At 33.7% G+C, this 24,040-nt stretch overlaps 1 protein-coding gene across 1 annotated transcript in view; it reads right to left on the bottom strand.

Annotated features, from left to right (window-relative positions):
* LOC309665813 (protein piccolo-like) overlaps positions 1-24,040 on the bottom strand; it is a 1,074,121-nt gene that overhangs the window by 32,463 nt on the left and 1,017,618 nt on the right. Inside the window, exons 8-9 of the mRNA XM_082472547.1 lie at positions 15,573-15,714; positions 11,465-11,538 (exon numbers count right to left, since the gene is read on the bottom strand). Of these exons, the coding sequence (XP_082328673.1) occupies positions 11,465-11,538; positions 15,573-15,714 (216 nt within the window). The remainder of the gene's footprint in view (positions 1-11,464; positions 11,539-15,572; positions 15,715-24,040) is intronic.

Here is a 24,040-nt window from a genome sequence, read left to right as displayed (position 1 = left end):
AATCTTCTTTATATCTCTTGCTGTTCTGAGTACAGTAATTTTATGGACATTTTAAATATCAGATAGAACAAGATTTAAAATGGTTTTATAAGCTACATATTACCTATAATGTAATTGATGTTAATCTTAGTTAATTGGCCATAATCATCAACAATGTTATTTTTCTTTCCAATAGTTGCAGCTAGTTTTATACATTTATTTTTCATGCAATAGCACTGTAACCATTAATGTAAAACAATCTTGGAAAGTACAACAGGCAAGAGTCAGTTGATATTAGATTATATATCTGTAGATTTTAACCCACACTGTTTAATTAGTTGACTCTGGGTGAATGGTGTCATTGTTCTACGTCTCTGTTTCCATAACTTTAAAATCAAAATCATTATTCTATATTTATATCCCCTACTGTTTTGTGACAATGAACCGGATAATGTAAAGGCATTTAGAACAAAGTAAAACTATATATCTGTAATATTTATATGTCTTGTTTTGTTAATTTTCTACAACTATGCTAAGAGAATATTCTTAGTTTATGTTCATTCACTACGCTTTGTTATGTTTCAATGTCCTTATCTTGACTCAAAAGCCTCCCTCCCATAAATAAATCAGAGCACCAACTCCCAACGCAAGCAGTTTGGGGACTTCTAGGCAAAGAAGACATTTTCAAAAAATATTAAAAACTGCCATTAGAGATATTAATCCCTGAAAGTCTAAAATATTCTGGGCTTAAATTTAGCAATTGCCAATTCTTTGATGTGTGCTTAAGGCTAAGAAACAGTCAAGATCTATTCCAGAAATTTAATTCATTTAATTCGTTTTTAGTGGTCAATTAATAACCTCCAGTGATGAATCTGGCTCACAGTAAAGACCCAGAATTATTTTTTATTTCAATAATAGACAATTTTTAGGATATGCTTTCAATGTTAAATTCCCAGTGAGTAATCCAGGACTAGAAATCAGTAGCACTGAATTTTAAACTCAGGCCATTTAGTAAAGCATAATAAGGTCTAGAAAAGACATCCTTCATAGAGGGGAGACATTACTATACAAGGGATCACATCAGATATATTCTGGGAAGAAGAGTAGTTTGAAATACTGTAATAAATATATGTATCATCTTTTCAAAACAAACTGGAAAATGTAGGACCTTGAAAACGTCTTTTCTGGTGGAATGCCAAAGGCAGAAAAAGAAACCATTTTAGAAAACATGAGTTTAAAAGTCTTGGGGAAAATCAGGTCAGAAGTATTCACTTACATGATATAGGCAATGACTGGGACAATGACCGCTAGCATTTATTGACTACGTGCCAGCCACAGTGCCAAGCGCCTTACACTCATTATTTCCATGAATCCTTGCAACACACTGATAAGGTAAATACTATTGTTATTCTTACTTTTGTAGACTAGGAATCAGAGACTTAGAGAATATGAGTAACTTGTCTAATATCATACATACAAAAATTGTCATGTGCACATTGGCGTATACAGATATACCATGTCTATGAGTAAGAAAATATTTGATGTAACGATGTCAATTCCATCAAAATTATATTAGAATTTTAATATAATTTCAAGAAATATTCATGTGGAACTTCCTTTGCTTCTCAACAAAGAGAGTTTTAAAGTTTTTAAAAATTATTTTTTAACATCTTCAGTGGAGTATAATTGCTTTACAATGGTGTGTTAGTTTATGCTGTATAACAAAGTGAATCAGCTATACATAAACATATATCCCCATATCTCCTCCCTTTTGCGTCTCCCTCCCACCCTCCCTATCCCACCCCTCTAGGTGGTCACAAAGCACCGAGCTGATCTCCCTGTGCTATGCGGCTGCTTCCCACTAGCTATTTTACATTTGGTAGTGTATATATGTCAGTGCCACTCTCTCACTTCGTCCCAGCTTACCCTTCCCCCTCCCTGTGTCCTCAAGTCCATTCTCTACGTCTGTGTCTTTATTCCTGTCCTGCCCCTAGGTTCTTCAGAACCATATTTTGTTTGTTTTTAGATTTCGTATATATGTGTTATAATATGGTATTTGTTTTTCTCTTTCTGACTTCACTCTGTATGATAGTCTCTAGGTCCATCCACCTCATTACAAATACCTTAATTTCATTTCTTTTTATGGCTGAATAATATTCCATTGCATATATGTGCCACATCTTCTTTATCCATTCATCTGTCAATGTCAAGTTGCTTCCATGTCCTGGCTATTGTAAATAGAGCTGCGATGAACATTGTGGTACATGACCCTTTTTGACTTACGGTTTTCTCAGGGTATATGCCCAGTAGTGGGATTGCTGGGTCATATGGTAGTCTTATTTTTAGTTTTTTGAGTAACCTCCATACTGTTCTCCATAGTGGCTGTATCAATTTACAGTCCCACCAACAGTGCAAGAGGGTTCCCTTTTCTCCACACCCTCTCCAGCATTTATTGTTTGTAGATTTTTTTGATGATGGCCATTCTGACCGGTGTGAGGTGATATCTCATTGTAGTTTTGATTTGCATTTCTCTAATGATTAGCGATGTTGAACATTCTTTCATGTGTTTTTTGGCAATCTGTATATCTTCTTTGGTGAAATGTCTCTTTAGATCTTCTGCCCATTTTTGGATTGGGTTGTTTGTTTTTTGATATTGAGCTGCATGAGCTGCTTGTAAATTTTGAAGATTAATCCTTTGTCAGTTGCTTCATTTGCAAATATTTTCTCCCATTCTGAGGGTTGTCTTTTCATCTTGTTTATGGTTTCCTTTACTGTGCAAAAGCTTTTAAGTTTTATTAGGTCCCATTTGTTTGTTTTTGTTTTTATTTCCATTTCTCTATGAGGTGGGTCAAAAACGATGTTGCTGTGATTTATGTCATAGAGTGTTCTGCCTATGTTTTCCTCTAAGAGTTTTATAGTGTCTGGCCTTACTAAAGTTTTTTTTTTAATATTAAAAAAAAATGGGTAAAAACAGTCTAATTTAGAAAAAACTGAAAATAAAGTCAGAATAACAATGAGACTGGCACTGACAGATACAAATAGACTGAAAGGTCAACGAAATATTCCATAAAGTTCATTACCAGCCATGAATATTCTTGAAAATTTTGAGTATGATTGATATGGTATTTCCTATTAGTGAGGAAAGGAAAGCTTATTCAACAAATGTTTCCAGGAACATTTCTTGACTATTACCTCATCACATGGAATAAGCAAAATTTATTTAAATAATTCAATATTACCTTTCACACCACAAAAGAGCTAGAAGAAAATAGAAATCATTATGTACCTAATATCTTCTGTGTGTGTAAAGAATATCTAAACAAATGATTAAAGAAGAAATGATAAATAAAATTACTTATAAATTTGATCCCTCATATTTTTGTATTTAAGTTTAGGGATAAAAGTCAGGGATTTAATTTGTCATTTTAAAAGGACTGGCTGCAACCCTTTGTTAACATGTTATGTTACTCACACCCTGGACTGAACAAACGCCCTCTGCACTGTTCATTCTTCTCAGTAACTTCAACAACTTCTAACTCCTGGGAGGCAGCACCGTGCTGGTTAAAAGTATGGACTTTAGTATCAGACACAACTGGGTTTGGGTCTTGACTTTGCCCCTAATGGCACTAAAATCCTCTGAGTTTCAATCGCCCTGTATGACTTGCAGGGGGAAAAAAGTCTATGAGATGTTACTGAGATTTTTCTTGTATTGGTGGTTGCAGCTTGGAAGAGATAATGCTCCTCTCTGCTCCTGGTTCATGTTAAGTGCCCCACAAATGTTACTACCTCATGACTCTGCATAATTGAGACCTATATCCTGAACTCTAGATTCACAGTCCAACTATATAATATGCATTGTTTCTACTTGGATAGCCTATATTTACTTCAATCCTTGAAAAGTCCTAAGAGGGGATTTGAATAAAAAAGAGGTCTACCTTTGCTCTTCCATAGAAAATTCAATATTGTTAAGCATTGATACTGTCTAAATTCCTCATTAACATTTAATAGCTTCGCACTTCCACAGAAGCATTGAACTCCCTTGTCTGATCTAACTTTGTACAAGTTAGATCCAATTTCTCTGCTCTCCCCAGCAGGCTTTGCTCCAGTTGCACTGAATTACCTTTCCCCTACATACCCCTAATCCTTTCTTCCATTTGTATCTTTCCTCAGATTGTTCCCTCAGTCTGGAATTTGCCTCTCCCATTGCCACATGTTTAGAGTTTGTTCACCTTCCAAAGCAGTCACCACCTGTTACCTCTCTCACAAAACCATGCCCCCTGACTCCTACAGATTTAGCAATGCTTTCAAATCCCAAAGCACATAATTTGCTCTCTCACTTATGAATTTTCATCCTAATTCTTCCTTGCATTGCTGTTATTAAAGGTGATAAAATAGTTAACAAGGGGTATGGCACAGTCTCCAACCAATGCCATTGCTCAATGACTGTACACACTGGTTAAGCATGCATGCCTACTGGTTGATGACGAGACAGGACCACACTAGATCGTAAGCTCCCTCAGATCCGCGTATACATTAAATTGACCTCTATAGCATCCAAATTTTTTAACACAATGTCTTGCACATAATAGACATACTCATATTGATCACTAAGCAACTTAAAAAATATAAAAAAGAAAACGATGTATCAGTCAAATTAGGGCAACAAGCTCACAAACAACGAAACATATTCAGTCGATGGAAAACAATTTTACAATATAATGTGCATGGTGGTTGGTTTTTAAAGACAATATGTGTAGGACAAATAATCAAATGACACAAAAGAATCCACTAATCACATTGTTTTTGACAATATCCTGACCTCAAAATTGAGGTAAAAATCAGATAACATCACAATTCCTTGTTAGTTTTAACAACACATCTACAATATAAATCGGTTGTCAATAAATTTTATCTATTGTCAGCTTTAGTAAAACGGAACAAAATACAGATACTTTTTAAGTTAAAAATTAACTCCTTGAAAGATCATTCTTGACCTCGGTAAAATGAAGAGAATTAGGAAACTTCCAAAATGATAAAAGGGGAAGTGATAGAAGACACAAAAAAGGCATTACGTATTTAATTTGAAAGTTCCTTGGTTTAATTAGAAACAGAGCCTGAAGAAATGGGAATGTCTGGAGTCGTCATGAATTTTTTCTTCAGGAACAAGAGTGTTAACTATCATCTGAGTTGTGGGAACTCTGCTGGGAACTCCTGGAGGCCAAGGATTATGCCACATTCCAAACTGCATCCCCAGGGCTAATGCTAGTGCCGTTAGCCACAGCATTTGCTGAGGGACTCTCTGGATGCCCTAGTAACAGTTGCTATTCTGTTCTAGTTGGGGGGTCTTCCAGAATGGTTTTGTATTTTTGCCTTTGCAAGCTAATTTTTAAACAACACAGTTGGACAGGGAAATGAGGAAATTAAATGAGTATTTTACATAGAGCACTTGGATATTCCAATCTACAACCCCCTAGAGAGATAACTATCATTTACTCCATTTTCTTTTCCCTATTTAAAAAGAGAAAATACTTGGAGAAAATACTTTTAAAAACCTTTTTTTGTGTATTTATCAAAACAAGACAACAAGATAGAGGACTCCAATCCTGGGGCCTAGATTTTTCTTGGTTTAATTCAGGAAGTCATTTCTGTTGTACACTTGCTTCATGGACTTTGCAAAATATGTCCATTCACCTAACAAGGATTCAAACTAATCACTGTTAGAGCTATGTATGAAATATATACCTATATAAAATAGACTTGAGATGCCAGTTAAAATGAGATTGTTGTGGTTATTATAGATTTCCATTATTTCTACATAAATTGTTATGCTTTTTTTTCTAAAAAAAAAAACCCACTTCAAATAATATATTAAATCAAATCTTGCTCTCTACCCTAAACCCCTCCACATCACATCCTTAGGTGATGTGCTTTCACACACTCAAGTATCTGAACACATGTGTGAGTAGACCTTAGCATATTTCTACAGTAGTAGAGGTTTATTTGTTCTGGCCCACTGAAAATTGAAATTGAGTAATTAAATTCAGGCTTCCAAAGATACTTAAGAGAATAAATGATGTATTAGGGCTATTTGTTCTTTAAATGCACGCAGCCAGGCAAATTAAGCTTCATACAAAGTCACAATCCTAGTGCCTGCTGCTAAAGCTTGTGAACACCTGGTTTAGAAGAAAAAGTGGGTCAAGTCAGTCACTGTATGTAATATACATGGATGCCCACCAGCAAAGATAACACTATTAGAAATTTTAAAAATGTGGGAAAGAACCAGATCGTCTATTTTGAGGGTATTCGAAGTTTTTAAGGTAAACTGGGAAAACACTTGTCAGACTTGGAAAGTCTAATGGATTTGATCTAAATCTTTATAGGAAGTGGTCTAGCTCTTCCAAGATTTTGTCTTGACTAATATCACTGTTTTGAATGGGATCCAAATGGCTCTCTCTTATATCCACTTCTCATTTAATAATAGCTACAATTTAAAGAACGTTAATCACGCGTCGCACATGGTCCTTACTCGCTCCTTACTTTGTGCACTTACTTAAATTGTGGGCGTTCAACCATTCATTAGTAGAGATAGCCCACAAGACTATTACTATTTTCCACTACAACTTAGGTCAGAATTCCAGAACTTTTGATTGATCTTATATTCTGACCCACTGAATTAATCTCATGCTAGGATTAAAATTTATGTCACTGCTGTACAGAAGATGTATCATTGTTAGAGAAAATGATTAAGAGGATAGTAGATTTTTAAAAATCAGAACCTAGAATAAGTAGACTTGCTCAATAAGTAGAATAAGGACACAGCTATTTAGCATTAAAAAAAAATCTCAACGTGTTCAACACAAAATTTCAGTCCCACAAAACATTACTTTTTGCATTCTGTACACTATAATTCCAAAACAAGAATAAAAATTTTATGAAAACAGACTGTCTAAAGAAGATTACTTAAAATCTATGATATATGTCTGATTTAAAGTATGACCATCCTAGGGCATATCATTGTAGATCAATTTCACTTAGAGTGGACCAAGGTGTTCACAAAACAAAGTGCTTAGATGAATAATATGAAAGGTTCAAGATGAAGTGGAATATTGCCATATTTACAATTTCAAGAAAACTGTACTAATCTACAAAGAGACACTATTTTTCTGATGCTATGGTGAAGAATTAAAAGAGGAAAATTCTGGTCAGGAAACTATATGTTTAAAAACAAATTGAACTAACTGTTTTGTCTGTTCTTTGTTTTCCCATGAATTGGCTGTTTATGTTGACTGACAACAAAAGGAAGTGAAAGAAATCCTCTGGATCACTCAAAACTGACAAAATTTACATCATACATATACCTCAAGTCCAACACAAGGTTGAGTCCATATTTCTATGGGGACAAAACAAAATCTTACACTTTAAACTGGTATCTTCTTCTTATCTGCTTAGAACAAATAAATTTCTGTCTGATTCAATAATTTTCTCCCCAACCTGTGCCTATATATTCTTCTTAATGTAAAATTGTTCATAAAGATTTTTTTTTAATATCTTTATTGGAATATAATTGCTTTACAATGGTGTGTTAGTTTCTGCTGTACAACAAAGTGAATCAGCTATATGTATGCATATATCCCCATATCCCCTCCCTCTTGCGCCTCCCTCCCACCCTCCTTATCCCACCCCTCTAAGTGGACACAAAGCACCGAACTGATCTCCCTGTGCTATGCAGCAGCTTCCCACTAGCCATCCATTTTAAATCTGGTAGTGTATATATGTCAATGCTACTCTCTCACTTCGTCCCAGCTTCCCCTTCCCCCACTCCCGTGTCCTCAAGTCCGTCCTCTACGTCTGCGTCTTTATTCCTGCCCTGCCACTAGGTTCATCAGTGCCGTTTTTTAGATTCCATATATATGCGTTAGCATATGGCATTTGCTTTTCTCTTTCTGACTTACTTCACTCTGTATGACAGACTCTAGGTCCATCCACCTCATTACAAATAACTCAGTTTTGTTCCTTTTTATGGCTGAGTAATATTCCATTGTATATATGTGCCACATCTTCTTTATCACACTTGTAATAAATGTTTAACATTTACTCTTCTCACTAGATTGTAAGCTCCATGAGGGCAGTCTGTCTTAATCATTGTATGTAGCACAGTACTTGGCACATAGCATTTGCTCAGTAAATATTGTTGTCTGACCATAGTTTAAAAGAAAACTATATTGAAATATTATTTTAGATTTCTTTTTTTTTAATTTATTTTTTTTTTAGATTTCTTTTTAAAATTTACTAACGATATGAAAATTTTATTACATGAAGAGCATAGTGAAAAGGTCTTAATGAAATGATTTATAAAATGAATCTATACCAAGTATTTTGTCTCCTAATTTAGCTATTTCCTTTGATATGATCAGTACCAATTTGTTTTGTGTTTTTGTTATACTATTTCAAAGGAGGGGACTTTCTAGTGAATTAATTGTAAGTGTACACACTACACCCTGTGAAAAATAATACAGAAAAGCAAAGAAAGGTGAAAATGAAAAAGAATTTTTTCATAGATTTTGAAGACTCGACTAAATAAATGGAGAAATTTTGTGTTCCATTTTAAAGCTCCTACAAGTATAATGTATATTTACTTGGTATCTAAGTAAAATTTCTTCACTTGGGACTTTAATCATCACAGTACTTCACGTGGTACTTTTTTGTTTGTTGTTAGACATGGATGCTTTCTGACTCTGGCACGTGGCTAGGCCTAACTGAGATACCCCTCTCTGTTGTATGCTACTGTTCACGTGGGGGCAGGGACCCTGCTGCAGCCAGGGCACTGCTAGCCCACTGGCAGCCTCTCTGAGGCCAGAATATCCCTGTAGCTGGTCCAGGGTATACCTGCTGGATTTTGAAGTACAACTTTCCTATAAAGGTTTAATATTTATTATAGTTTTCTTTTTCGTATTATTAGCAATCTCTTATGTATCTCTTATAGAACTACTCATAACTTCACATAAATGCGTTACTTGTAAATTTGCTTATTGTCAAAATGTCATAAGTAACTCAGTCAAAAATAATTTGTCCAAAATATTGCTGCCAAAAGGGCATGACTCACATTACATTACATATTCCATATGGTTCCCATCCTCAACTCCCACCCCTCTGCTCAGTAACTAATCTGAGATTAACTGTTGATAAGGGTCAGTTCACTAAAATATAAACCCATTGACTCATAAGTTTAAATAAAATATAAAGCAGCCTACGACTGGCTTCTTCTTGGAAAACAAGCATGTTTTGTGTGGGACTGATAGGAAATAAGAAGGCAGCATTAGGATGAACAATTTCTATTCTTTTCAAATGTTAACATCTATACTAAAATAATTTTATTTATAAACTTCAAGGTTAAGAGAATGATGAAGTTAAGTAGCTAAAACTTTTGGGAAAAAGCGCCCATGAATTGCTTCTCTGTATACATGAAGTATAGAGTCAGATGAAAATCAATGGCCATTACCTTAATATAAGATTATATTGTTTATTCATTCACTTAAACATTCTTGAAGCAACTTTATGGGCAAGGCTTTCTGCTAAGTGCTGGGACACCAAGATGAATAAATCATAGCTCTGGTCTGAGAGTTGTTCAGCCTTATGAAGGAGACAGGCATAGAAATCGGTAAATTTAAGTCAAAGAACAGTGATAACACAATATGAAAATTACGGTGTAAATAGGTACAGATTTTGTGAGTGATAGACAAGTATAGGAGGAGAAAGAGGAAAAACTGAATTCAGGGCATATGTAGTTTGATGCATCTATGGAATTTCCAGGTAAAGTATTGTACCAGCCCTATGCCTGTGCGCCCTTGGATGCATCTTTGGTCTTTCTCTGCCCTGTTTTCAAAAGAGCTGCTCCCTAGCATGTTTTCCAGGCTCCCCTGTTAGCTGGCTTCCAGCTGATTTGACCAGGCCCTGGCAGAGACTGGAGAAGGGGAGGAAGGGAGAAACTGGGATATTTCTCCCCATCCTTGTCTATCTCAATATATATTTCTCTCTTTTGTTGTGTCTCTTCCTTACCTCCTGATCCCAGCAGACAGGCTTATCTTGGTTTCAGCTCTCCCTGTCCTCCAGCCTTTAGGGACAGTAGCTTTCTTCTGCTACCTCCCTACCCCCTGCTGGGTTTCTCAGCATCTTCCACGCGTATATAATAATTGCCAGTCATAAATGTCCTATTTTTTAAATACATATATTTTTAATATGGTTTTTATTTTCTTGGTTCGGCACAAATGCCTGGTGGACATCTGAGTCTGAATTCCAGTGAGCTTGGATGGCAATCAACATGTAGACAAGAGTTGATGAGTTTATGCAGAAGGAAGATGGGTAAAAGGAATGGTGGATTGAGGATGGGACCGTGGGACCATGGCAACAAGTAGAGGAAGCACAGTCTTTGAATGAGTTCTAAGAAAATTTTTTAGTAGAACCAGAAATATGTGATATCTACTTAAGTCCACTAGGAAACTTAAGAATCACTTAGACCCAGCATTTTTCAGATCAGGTTTCTAAAGATAGAAAGATCAGGTCACCAGTCAAGACAAGATTTGAACCTTAAATCTGGGTTTCCTATTTCCCCATCGAATGTCCATATGGTACCATGCCATTAATCATTCTTTTTAATAGCGTGTGATTTGGCGTCATTTTCCTGGATTCAATCACTTGCTCTTACCTTGTATGATGTTTGCACTTCAGTTTCTTTTCATGTAAAACCAAGTACCTTCATAGGTAATTGTAAGAATTAAATGAGATAATATGTGAAAAGTAATTAGAATAGTGTTAAGTACTTAGAATAGTTAAAATACTTGAGAGTGTAAGTTATGATGGATACCAGTGCTATCAGATCTTATCAAAACATTAGTTAAAAATTTTTTTAAACGAAGGATAAGTCATTGTGCATCTTAGAGATACTGATTATGTGTGGAAGAAAAGGATTTTTTTTTCATTTTGTAATACATTTATAATACTATTTAATAAAACAAAGTTTAATTTCAAATTAAGTTTTCACTTTAGACGTTAGTTCAGTCATTATTTTTTCTATAAAAAGATTTTTACACCATTAGTTTCTTCTTAGCTCCACATTTTTAAGGCTTGCCATTGACTTAAATGAGGTGTCATGATTTTCTATTTGTATAGTATTTTAAACGAAAACATTTTTTTAAATTTCAAGATATTTTTTTCCCTGAGAAAGTCTTCAAGCTTCGTTCTGTAATCCTCATTCTTCTTTCCCTTTAAAATTTGTAGTTTCCCAAAGTGCTTAAATGTTAAATATGAATGTTAAATGAAGTGACAAAGTCATTCTAATTTAATAGATCATATGGATAATGGTGACTTATTTCCTAGTGCTTCTGGTATTAGTACTTAGAAATTAACATTCATATTAAAACAAAAACAAAGCAAACAGTATAGCATACAGATACAACCAAAATCCAGTGTATTGTAAACTGTAACTTACCTTCAGTGTCTGCTAGTCCTACGCCTACTCCTGGCTGTTTTATAGTCTCTTGCCCATTCTGCCCCATCTTTCCTCTGTTTAAAAAGGAAATAAAAGTTTATATATTCAATTATAATCCTAAATACAAATGAGGAGTCCAAGTTTGCAAAAATAGAATGACATCATATATTCAGACCTGCAACAAATTACTTGAATGGCAAATGTTGTACAAACACAATAAATCACTCTATATCATGTTAATTTTAAAGTGGAAATTTGTTTATCATTCCTATTTAGTCCAAACATAGTACCTCAAAATTCAGTGTCCTGTTCATGGACTCATTTATCAAAGACATGACCATCATGAAATCTTCAAATTTTGTTTTAGAATTGTTTTTTTCTTTTTTCCTGCCATTTTTAACTCAAGAAGGAGAAGGGTTTTTTATATCTTCACACTTTGTTATGATGAGTTGTATAGATCCTTTGGTGAGAAGGGAAATGTTGAATTGAATAATTTATAAATATAATATTGTAATTACATGGATTATTATTTCTTTCAGGTCCATCCTGTATTTTCAGCTGTGTGTAGCACATTGGCTTTTGAAGTCATACGGCTTGGTTTCTACTTCTGGCTTTGCTACTTTATGCTATACGTCATGTAAGGTAAATCTTTTAATCTGGTGAAGACTATTTCTTCTTTTGTAATTTAAGGATAGTAACATGCGCTACCATTTGGTTATGGGAAAATCACATGGAAAATGTATGTAAGTGCTTAGCATAGTGTCTGAAACATCATAATATTCAATAAATTTAAAGTACTAATAGGTAGATATGTACATAACAGCTTTAGAATTCAGCCAAAGGCTGCAAACCATTTTTAATTTCAGCCTTAAACTTCTTGGAAGGCCAAACAGATGAAGATTTCATTATACTCTGAGCACTGTGGGTTCAGAATATTGATAACATAAGAGCCAAAAGATTATAGGTCACTTCCTATTTCTTCAGAGAAAAAGCTACATGGCGTACAAAAGATTTGGAAGTTGCCTTTATATGTAGTTATATAAGATGTTCTAAAAAGATGGAATAAAAATGCTTAAGTGTTAGAAATGGTGCTTGAACAGAGGAATGTCTTGATACTATACTTGCTAGACAATAATTCAAACATAGCAGTATTTACTAACAATTCATTCTTACTCTTACAAAAATATTTAGTTTGCCCAACCAGATGAAAATGTAACCATACTTATTTCTTAAGACTCCAATTAGATCTTACTTGAAAACTGCTCTAAAGATCCTCTCATCATTCTACTGAAATGCTTCTGCACATAATGAAAGAGGAACTGATGTAAATTCAAAAATCATTTTATCTTGAAAGCCATTACATTGTTCCAAGACGACAATTCTAGGTCAAAGTTTTAAACACAAATTTTTATTTAGTGATTATGTGAAGGATAAAGTGCATGAAGAAATGTTATAAATTATATATATAATTATATATAGTTTGCATCTGAATAGACACAAAAAAGTCTTGATTAAGCAATGCACAAAACTTCAATTTGTGTAATTACTTCAACGAGATTCAAGACAAAGAGTTGATAAATTAAAAAAAATTAACTTTGTCTGCCAGGATTAGACATGGAGAAAGCTTAATAACTTAGTAGCAATCTCACCTCTAGCAGTATACTATACAAGCAGAGCGGGCCAAAACACATCTTGTTACTGAGCCAAACTCAACTGAAAGTGAGGATCATTTTAGTAGTGCTAATCGAGTAGATGAGAGTACTGAAAAATTACTATCCTATACTATGCCAAACTTTAACAAAATAAGTATAATTTTTAGTAATTGTAATAAAAAATTTTTTTGATAATTTTTATTTGATCTTGAGGCCTACATTTCACATTTTAATGATGCCATTCAGCTGCAGTATTTGCTTCTAATGAAAACTGATTTTAACATTTGGTATTTAGCCAAAATGTGTATTAGGTGCATTTCTAAGATTATACAGAAAACTTGCTGCACTGTGAAGCTAAATGAAGTACAAAAGAAATGTAACTGTGGGTCATAAAGGATGCAGTTTTTCTGAATTCCCAATAAATAATCTTCATCTCAGAACATTCTGACTGCACAGGTTATAATTTATCTTTGTTAAACAATCACCAAATAGTTATTGAACACTTATGCTAGCCCAAGCAAAACTGTGTTAGATACAAAGAGAGATAGAAAAGAACCACCAAATACTGCTTTTTACTTATATCCTGTAATGCTTTAGAAAAGCAAATTTTCTTTGGGCTCATATGGCAAAAAACAAAAGCCTCCTACGCAGTTTTAAAAGCTTTTGATTTACAAGAGAAACAAGAAAATGGGAAAAAGCAAAATTGAAATGTGGTTTGTATGTAAAAAAAACCAATCTACTTCCACTTCAGACATTCAGATATTGAGGAAATAATGTATTTTACGCTCTGAAAGTTATAACTTTATCATCAGTGTTAGATTATATATTTTGAAAGGTACAGATAAATTGGAAGGATAGTAAGTGATGTGTGGTGCAAAACCTTTACAAATTTATATGATATTCACAGCTTGGAGAGAGAGGAATGTAATGAATTTGTAGAAATTCTCTTCAGTTAAATCGGATCATCAGAGTCTGCGGACTAATGAGATCACACTCCTTTTAGAAATAACTGCCAATAAAAAAAGAACTGATTAAATACAAATAACTCCATTGAATCCACAGCCTAGGTCTCAAAAAAAATAGACAGATGATCCAATAATTAGTCAATTTAAGTAGGAAAAATGTAACCCAAAAATCACAAAATAAACACATTTTTCACCTTACAAATCCATTTTCCCCATTATTTTGCTTTTATAAACTTGAGCCATTATCTAAATATTAGAACTATTCTGGGGATCAAAAGGAATGGTTCATAAAAACCGTGATATTAAAACAATGAGAAATAGAAGTTCCACTCCCAGAGATGGTTTCACTTAACAGAGAAAATGAAAAAGACCCTCTAACAAGGGCCCAGACCAGGGATCTTCAAACTCACTTTGCAAAGGGCCAGACAGTGAATGATCTGAATGGTCCCTGTTGTAATTATACAAGTCTGCCCCTAGAGCACAGACAACATTAGGCAACACATCAGCAAACTGGTATGGCCGTGTTCCAATAAAAGTTAATACATGGACACTGAAATTTCAAATTCATGTAATTATCATGTGTCACAAAATGCTATTCTTCTGGGTTTTGGGGAAACATTTAAAAATGCAAAAGCCATTTTTAGTTCTTCACAGACCTTACAAAACCAGGCAGCAGGCTGGGCTCACCCTGGGCTAGATCCTGGAGTTGCATGGCCCAATGGTGTTTTTGAAAACTTAGAAAACTAGTTACTGGAGAAAGTCAGGAAGTTTAGATTTTGATATTGGAATAGAGATAACATATTTATCTTGGATATATCTTGGATGCTGCTAGATTTTGCCACCAATATGACTAAACCCATTCTAACACATTTTAAATACAGTCTGCTTTAGTTTTGCATTTTATTTGCAATATGATTTTCTCGAGGCTTAACGTATTATAAATTAACTTTATTCCAAGAGTATCTATTTGGGGACCTATGTACTGCTTGTTATTTGTTCTAGAAAATATGGATCCACTTCAAAACCTTCCATTTTAATGGTAGAGGAATTTATAGTTGAAAAGTCTATATGAGTAGCCCAATGTGCTATTTTAAATGTGATATATGAGTTCTTTAAATATGTTTAAATATCTCCTGATTCAAAATCAATTAATCTATGCATTATGCGATTAAAGCATCCATGCATTACTGCTGCTGAACTTGATTCAGGCATAGCTAAGCTATTATTATTTTAGCAGTTTTTCTATTAAATACAGAATGCACTGATTAGGTAGTCCTGGTGGTGACCAGCATTCATGCTTAGAATTCACTAAATTAATCCAATCTTTCCTGAACAGTCTATTTTCTACATAGGCATAAACAGTTGAAGAGCTTCAGGGACACTGACTCAGACTTGGATAATTATCTAGTTATTTCCTTTTCAATGTTAAGTAAAGCTTACTCATGAGGCTGTTAACTTTCCAGTGGGGGGAAAAAAAAAACTACCACTTACATCCTTGGAATAGGAAATAGATTAGTGTCCCCTGCAGTGCTGCTGCTTCCTTCACTGTCCACGCTATACCCACTGCCAAAGCTGCTGCCCGAGGAGCCAGTGGACACGGAGCTTTCTGCAGGCCGGTGATTGGTGGGTTTGGCTGCATGGTGTGGGAAGAGTCAACACCACAGTCAATCAATGAACCTCCCATTGATCTCCGAATGCATATTTATATGTTTTCTTCATTTACCTGTGTAAAGAAACAGCTCTAGCAAGAACTCCACATCTCTTAACCTGCCTTTCATTTTCTTTTCCTTAACCAGTAACTCTCAGTGGCAACACTAAAGCCCTTGATTGTTTTTGTTGGATATAAAAGAAAAAAAAAATTAACTTCTAGGAATCAGCCATCAGATTTTTAGACTGAGTTAAATAGTATTATTATTACTTCTGATTTCTTTATAGAGTATTGCAATAACGATATGGCAAACAAATAAGAATTGTGGCTATTTCATGGAGAAAGGAATTTAGGAAGACTTGGGTAGATAGAAATGATAGAATATGTGAAAATTGCTTAATTATTTCCCATATTAATAACCAGTAATTTGTTTTTCTCCTGAGAAGTGAAGATGCAAAACAGAATAGGTAATTCCAGGAAATGACTGAAAATCCTGGACTTGTTTGTATGTAGCTCTACCAACTACCTCCAGCAGGTTTTTAAATTTAAAGATATTTGTTTTCCCTTAGGCATGTCCTAGTTTATGACTGGGACTTGTTTTAAATAACCCATGAGTTTGATTTTTTTGTATATAAGAATCCATATTCCCATAGAAGTGTTATGAATTTGTGTTATAAATTATGCAGTAAGAGAATGGTAATGTTGTTAGCAGAGTCCTAGATTAGAGATTTGGGAGGAAATTCTGTTGCAAAAGGAATGAAAAGAAGGCAAGTGTAGGCGATTGGGATTGACATGTATACACTGATGTGTATAAAATTGATGACTAATAAGAACCTGCAGGATAAAAAAAAAGCAAAAAAAACAACTAATACTAAACTTTCTTTGGGTTATTTGTATGGAAATATGTTAACATAAATGTTTCAGACATTACATGAAATTTCTAAAAATCTTATATGTTCTGGTATAATGTTATAAATCATAATTCGTTATTACTTTAAAATGTATACCTCAGAAATAACTAAAAAAAAAAAAAGGCAAGTGTTTGCTCTTTTTTTGTGGGAGTGGAGATTCTCTAGGCAAATTTTTGAAATTGTCGTTTGTCTTCTGCCACATGGTCAGAGTTTAAGAGCATGAGGTCTGATCACACGGATCTGGTTTTGAATCCCAACTCCTGCTGAAGTTAACTCTAGGTGGTCTCAGTTTCCTCATTTGAAAATAATGGGGTCAGTAAAGCCCCCCTCATAAGACTGTGATTATGAGGAGTGAGATAAAACAGGAACTCAGTAACTCACTCTTCTTTGTCTTGTGATTTAATTTGCTGTACCCCCAAGCTCTTCTTCAGGGCTTTATTGTCAATGGCTGTTCCTCACTGAACAGCGCACCTAGTCCCGGACAATGAATTCATCTTGATTCTCTTCTAATTTTAGGTGTATTCTAGGCTGCAAAGTACTTAAGAGTCTCTCTCCTCCATAAATACTCTCCTCCTGTTCACTCAGGAGTTTCTCAAGCAGTTGGATAGATCCACACAACTGGGTAAAGAGTTGATAATCATTTAATGATTCTAAATTATCAATATTTTTCTTAAGGAAATGTATAAAAACACAGTGACAATCCGGTGGAGTTTTAACCAATATACCCAAATAAAGTGAAAAGCGTAGATACTGTGAGGGAAATCATCTGAGGGGAGGAAACTCTCCATCAGATTAGCCAGGATCAAGTCTTGCAAAGGCTTTAGCTTTTCCTCACTTCTTCCCTTCTATTTCTGAACTAGCAGCTTCTCTAAAGCCACCAGAAATTTTCATACTATCTATTCCAGTGATAGTAGGATTCCTTTCCCAGAATAGAGAAGGAAGAAATGTTTGATAATTTGTTATATATCAGGTATCTATAAATTGGGAATAGCTAGTTAGAAAAGGGTCTGAATCCTGTTAAATAGCCAGTCACCAGTGAATTAAGAGTAACTCATAGGACTAGATTTCCAGGAAAAGAATAATAGTCATAATGTTTGTTTAATATTTTCTTCAACTTATGTAGAAGAAACCCAGCTGACGTATTTAGTGTTAAAGATCTTTTAAAAGGATAAGTTAAAAAATGTAAAGGTAATATGACTGATATAAAATTATGAACATTATAAAGAAGATTAAACTGTATAACCAACCACATAATGAGTCAGATAAGTCAACTGATTGTAAACAAGGAAAAGCTATCATACCTTTTGATTGTCATTATATAATCCAACCTACTAGATTGTTAATAATTTTTAGTATGATATTGAATGTAAAAATTTAATTTCATCAACTGAAAAATCTCAATTTACCATTTTCAAAGACAAACCTTAATTAACAGACATTAATTTTAAAATCAATTTATGTTTACTAATTTAAAACTTTTTTTTATCCCAGAGCAATCTTACAATATATCAAAATATCCATATTATAGAAATGATGTCTTCTTATTTACATATCAAAATATCCAATCTTTTCTTTTGCAAACTTTGATTTTACCTGATGCAATTTCTAGTTCTATTCCTCTTCTGGGAAATTTGAGAAATGTGAACAGAATGTAAAACAATATAATAATAAAAAAGGAACAAGGATAGAAATAAATTTAAGGAAAGCCAGTTTTGTCATACTGCCTAGGTGAATAGAAATTTCATTTGGAAAACCTGTGCAAGTGTTGTCAATATTTTAAATGCAAACAAGTAATAGTTTATAAGAAATATTACAAGAAAGAAAACTAAATATAGGGAACATATACATATTTCAGAATAAGTCTAAGTCTACCTTAACATCTTTGCAAAACAAAATTACATGTAATGTTGAATCTAAAGAAATTTTGGACGGTTAGGTGAATAATTCAAATGAGTCTAGATATTTGGCATTATCTCAAAACATCTGGTGCATGACTGAATTTTTTTATACTTAACCTGGTATGTAAGCGTAGAGCTAGATAGCCTGACATTTAGTTTCTGAAAATGACTTAAACTAAAATGCAGAGTGGATCTTCCCTGTACAGGGCTATATATACATAGCATAAAATGAGATGAAAAATACAGAAATGATGAGGTTTTGATAAGCTGGTGCTAAGAGTCCAAATATTTTAAAAGTTCTTTTTCAGTTACTTGAAACAACATGTCTATTTGCTAATTTCTTTTAATTGAATCGGCCCCCACATAAGAAACCATCAACTCAATTAAACTGAACTAAATCTGTATTACTGCGAACTTCTTAATGAATAAAGTGCTTTTAGGATTTAATATTGGAGGCCAGATCGTATGCAATTTCAAGACATCTCATGATTTCAGTCAAATTCTTTAGTTTGCCTCTTGAAGTCCTTTATCGTCTGCTCCTTTCCATATGTACCTCCCATAATTTTCCTTTGTATACCCTTCATTGAAGCCCATTCAGACCACTCACTCTGAATCCCTATGGTTTGGCTTTTTTTCTCCTGAGCTCTAGCCAAGCCTCTTCTTTCCAGTTTTGTTATACCCTCCTCTGACCCTGTCACTTTCTCATATCTAAATTATACTCATCTGGAAAGGCTCAGCTCAGATAGAACCTGCTTCATACATTTTCCTCATCTTTACAATCAGAGGTGAACTTCTATACCTAGACTCTCATAGCACATAATTTTTGTCTTTTATGGCAATTGTCACTTTCTATCTTTAATTGTAGTTGTCACATTCATGTGGCTATTGGAAACAGAGCCTACCTATGTTTGCTCCATGGTAGCTTTCTTAAAAGCTTAATCCTGGGACTATGCTTAAGCAATATTTAATAAATTGACAGTAAAATTATAATAATAACATATTAATAATTCTTTCCTTTAACCAAACAACTTAAAACATCTGAGTGATTTAGTAGATTTTTCATTTTTAATCCAGTTCTGTTGATACAAATCAAAAAAATCTCATCAAAGATGCCACAATATAGGTATTTTTTTAACCCCACATTCTTTGTCAATGAAATTTTGGGTAACCTAGTTTTTATTGGTAGCTTTTAAAATCAGAGATTCAACTTTAATCTGTCATAGTGTATATAAAAATGTGATCACTCAACCAGATATTCTGTTATCCCAATTCCCTCAAAACTGGTTTGACTGAAAGAAATATTTAATGATAATACATGAAACATGGGAGAGCAGAGACTTATGAATTAAAAAAATTCATAACAGACCATGAATATTATATATATATTTCTAAATTGAAGTGACAAAATAATTTGTATGGTAACATTCCATGGGAGGCATTAGATGGTGCTAATACAGATACTAGTACTTAGGCTGATTGCACCTCTTGGTATACAGACAGGTGGTGAGCTCCGGTTTAAATTTCAGTGTAATGTCTCTCTTTCTATGTTCTTGTAGAAAATATTATTTTAAAACATTAAAACTAAATATGGCTTTCCATAATTTTATGATTTCAAAATTAACAATTTAAAAATATTCTATCTGCTTTATTTTTCCAAATCTTGAAATCAGAATTTCAGAAATCATGTATTATGCACCTGTGTATTACATATGAAAATATTTATTTTACATTAGAATTGAGATTTAATAATGAAAAACATGTTTGGAGCCATTTTCTTAAAGAGTTACATTTTGGGGGGCCTACTTTCTTTTTGAATTTTTATTTGTACTATTAAGTACCAACTAGAAAAAAGAATGTACCATACAAATATGTGATGGAAGAAGTTCACTCTTATAGAGAGGGTCCCTATATGCTAGAAGAATAAATACTAGCGTGTTGAATCATTTTGTGACTCAGTTATTGAGGGGGCATTTCAGGTAAACAAATTTTATTTTCTGTGAGGCAATTCAATCTGTTTTAAATTATTCTTTGACCTCTTCATTTTCTGTGGCTGCTAGGTGGTTATAAAACATTTTGTTTTATTACACCTCTGTGGCTAAACTTAATTAAACCTGGTAGTGTCTCTTTGACTGCACATCTGTCTTCAATTAGTTTGCTCTGTTGATTTTTCCCCTCTACCATATATACATACTTTAAAAATGCAGAACTATCACTGTGCCTACCACGCGATGGCAGCACCATGTGCAAAGTCTCGGATCAGAATTGTAGATGATTTTATAATTGTGGAATCATGGAAATTAAAAGCTGGTAAGGACTCTAAAGATAACCTGTTCCAGAACCATCATCTTGCTTATAGAAAAACTAAGCCCTGGAAAGTTTAAGTGACTTGTTCCAGGTCACAAATCAAAACTAAAAAGTGCTCATCCACTTTTCTATCATATTGAATTGTCTCAAATTAACAGAGGTTGCCTACCTTAGAATTCAGTGCTTGGAATGTATGAAGCTTCACTTCCATTGGTTTTATATCTTTGGTCTAGCTCAAAGGTATTTCCAAATATTTCAGGAGTAATTTATTATGTAGGTAACCTGTAATTTCCCAAATTACTTGGTTGATGCAGTATTATTATTATCTTCATAGATACAATGTATAGGATTTTAGGAGCAACTGCTTGAAATTAAGAGAAATCAATCAATAATTCTTTCGTTTATTCCAATAGTATAATGATGGAACTGAAATAATTACTTGGTTATTTTAGAAATTATATACTTATAGCATGCTTTTTTTGGTTCTTTAGTTAGTTTAATTTAGCTGGTATTAACTTTAGTGACCTTTTCTACTTTATCTCCTTTACCTTTCACTCTTTCTATTTATCTATCTATCTACCTTTTATTATTGCTGTTGTTTTAGTTGTTATATTTACTAAAGAGATTTTACAGTTTTATCTCATTTGTTGATTGGATTTGGATGTAGCCCTGAAAAATGTCAACATTTGGTTTCCACTGTTACCAGTACTGTTAGTAGGTTTCCCCTTGAATTATGTGAAATAACATTTTTAGGTTTTCTACTATCATCCAGGGGTATTAAGAAGGGGTGTTGGGCTTCCCTGGTGGCGCAGTGGTTGAGAATCTGCCTGCCAATGCAGGGGACACGGGTTCGAGCCCTGGTCTGGGAAGATCCCACATGCCGCGGAGCAACTAGGCCCGTGAGCCACACCTACTGAGCCTGCGCGTCTGGAGCTTGTGCTCTGCAACAAGAGAGGCCGCGATAGTGAGAGGCCCGCGCACCGCGATGAAGAGTGGCCCCCGCTTGCTGCAAGTAGAGAAAGCCCTTGCACAGAAACGAAGACCCAACAAAGCCATAAATAAATAAATAAATAATAAAAATAAAGGAATTCCTTTAAAAAAAAAAAAGAAGGCGTGTTGCATCTTACAAGGACTTTAGAAATTTAATATACTTTATTTCTGAATTTACTTCAGTATATTCATTATCCAATTTGGAAAAATTTAAAGGAAGACACTAGAAAAATGGCATAGGTAGCTTCAATACAACTATTTGTAGGAGTGTTCACATACTTCCAAATTACGAGTTTTCACAAATAAAAGTATTTAAAATAGACAACTCTGATTTATACAATATATCAGTCATTTGTAAACCCTTGCATGGGGTCAGTGAAAGGAAGGATGTCATTGAAATATTTTTTAAATGAAAAATTATTGGTGATTATATTACCTCTCTCCCAGGGTCGTTGAGGATGAAATTAACACTAACACTGGGCTTGGTCACTCAGAAAAAATAATTATATATATCAGAAAGTTATAACAAACTTATAAAAATCAAAATATGTCCCTCAAGATATTCCATATTATTCACATAGTAGCTTCTTTCAGAGAGGGAGATGAAGATGCGATGCCTCTATTTTCTATGTCCTGGGAAAGGTTGGTAAAGCTTTAAATCATGTTCGCACTCTTTCCTCTCCATCCACATTGGCCTTACAACCGACTTTTTCAAGACATTTTAATAATCAGTTCAATCTTTTTTGATCTAATGCATCACCATTTTGCAGCTGTCTCCCATTCACTCCCTAGCTTTACGGATAATAAGATCAATGATCACTTTAGGGAATAAAAGTAATAGCATATAACTTCAATACAACACGTATTTGAAATGAGAGTAAAGTTAGCTTAATAACATGGTAGAGAGGATTTTTTTTCTTACATAAATACAATATGTGATGGCTCAGTGTACTATAGTTCTTGCATTTATGCTATAATGTTGCCTTTTAAGTGTGTCTTCCTTTCTAAAGGTGTTTTTGGTTCAGAACTTATTTTGGAAGAAGACACTTAAAATAAATACAGTTTAAGTGGGGATGAAAATTTCAGAGTAAATAATGGATAAAAGTTTGATTAAGACATCATAAAGAAAGTAAATTCATTTTATCTTTAATAAGTTTAGTTTATAATTCCAGCTATGTCCAAATAAATAGAATGAACAAAGAGTTTATCAAGGACCAAGTTTTGGTTTTGTGCTAAAAAAATGCTAACACAATTAAGATCTTTACCTTTAAATAACACAATAAAGATCTTTACCTTTAAAAGATTAATAGTAAGGAGAATCATATTTGAAAGAAAATAATATTCAAGATCTACATCAATTTTTCAAGGGCAACTCAACTTTTCAATATTTATTTCATTCTCCTTTGAAACTGAAATATTCTCTCTCACAGTTTGCTTGCAAAACAAGTGGTCCTGTTTGAGTGAAAGTAATTATAAAAACAGTTTTGAAAAATGTTCTTACATAATCCTGAAACTGATCACCTAGGTCGTGAATACTAAGATAACAAGGATGTTATCTTTAAACGGAATCCAAATAATTTGATTTATACAAAAATCCTGCCCAAAGAAGACATTTCCAGTGTAAACAAATACAAATTAATAATAGCATACTGATTTACATAGCTAATGCTACAACAAACACTGAGTATTATTTTTTATATCATTCAAATGTAGTCAATGGCCATAAAGTAAAGAGGAATTTGGACAATTATTTGGTAAACACATATCGAGTCCCATGGAATCCAACATCTCTAATTAATTTCATTAATATTCTTACCTTCTCCAAACAGATCATCTTCAAACACTTTCTCTCCTCCTATACTTGGTTATATCCCAGTGAACTGTAAAGATTACGAGAGAGAACCAGACCAGAACAAATAACAAAATAATTCTGTTTTCAGATATTTCTAAAGATGATGGTGTCTGTGCATATAAACTTATCAATGACTAATTGCAATGTTCTACTTCAATTTCAGTTGAAGACAGACAAAACTCATGCTTCTGTCATTCTTCAAATTTTTCCCACATATCTTTAATTGGTTATTTGATAAATATTACTAGGATGGGAGATTTATGGGGACAGTGATTTTTGTCTATTGTGTCCACTGCAGAATCACTAACACTTTGAAGAGTTTCTGAAACATACTATTCATTTAAAAAAATGTGTGT

This window comes from Balaenoptera physalus, assembly GCF_965194825.1.
Source record: "Balaenoptera physalus genome assembly, chromosome: 8".
Classification (NCBI taxonomy): domain Eukaryota; kingdom Metazoa; phylum Chordata; class Mammalia; order Artiodactyla; family Balaenopteridae; genus Balaenoptera; species Balaenoptera physalus.
This window is presented reverse-complemented; position numbering and strand designations above follow the sequence as displayed.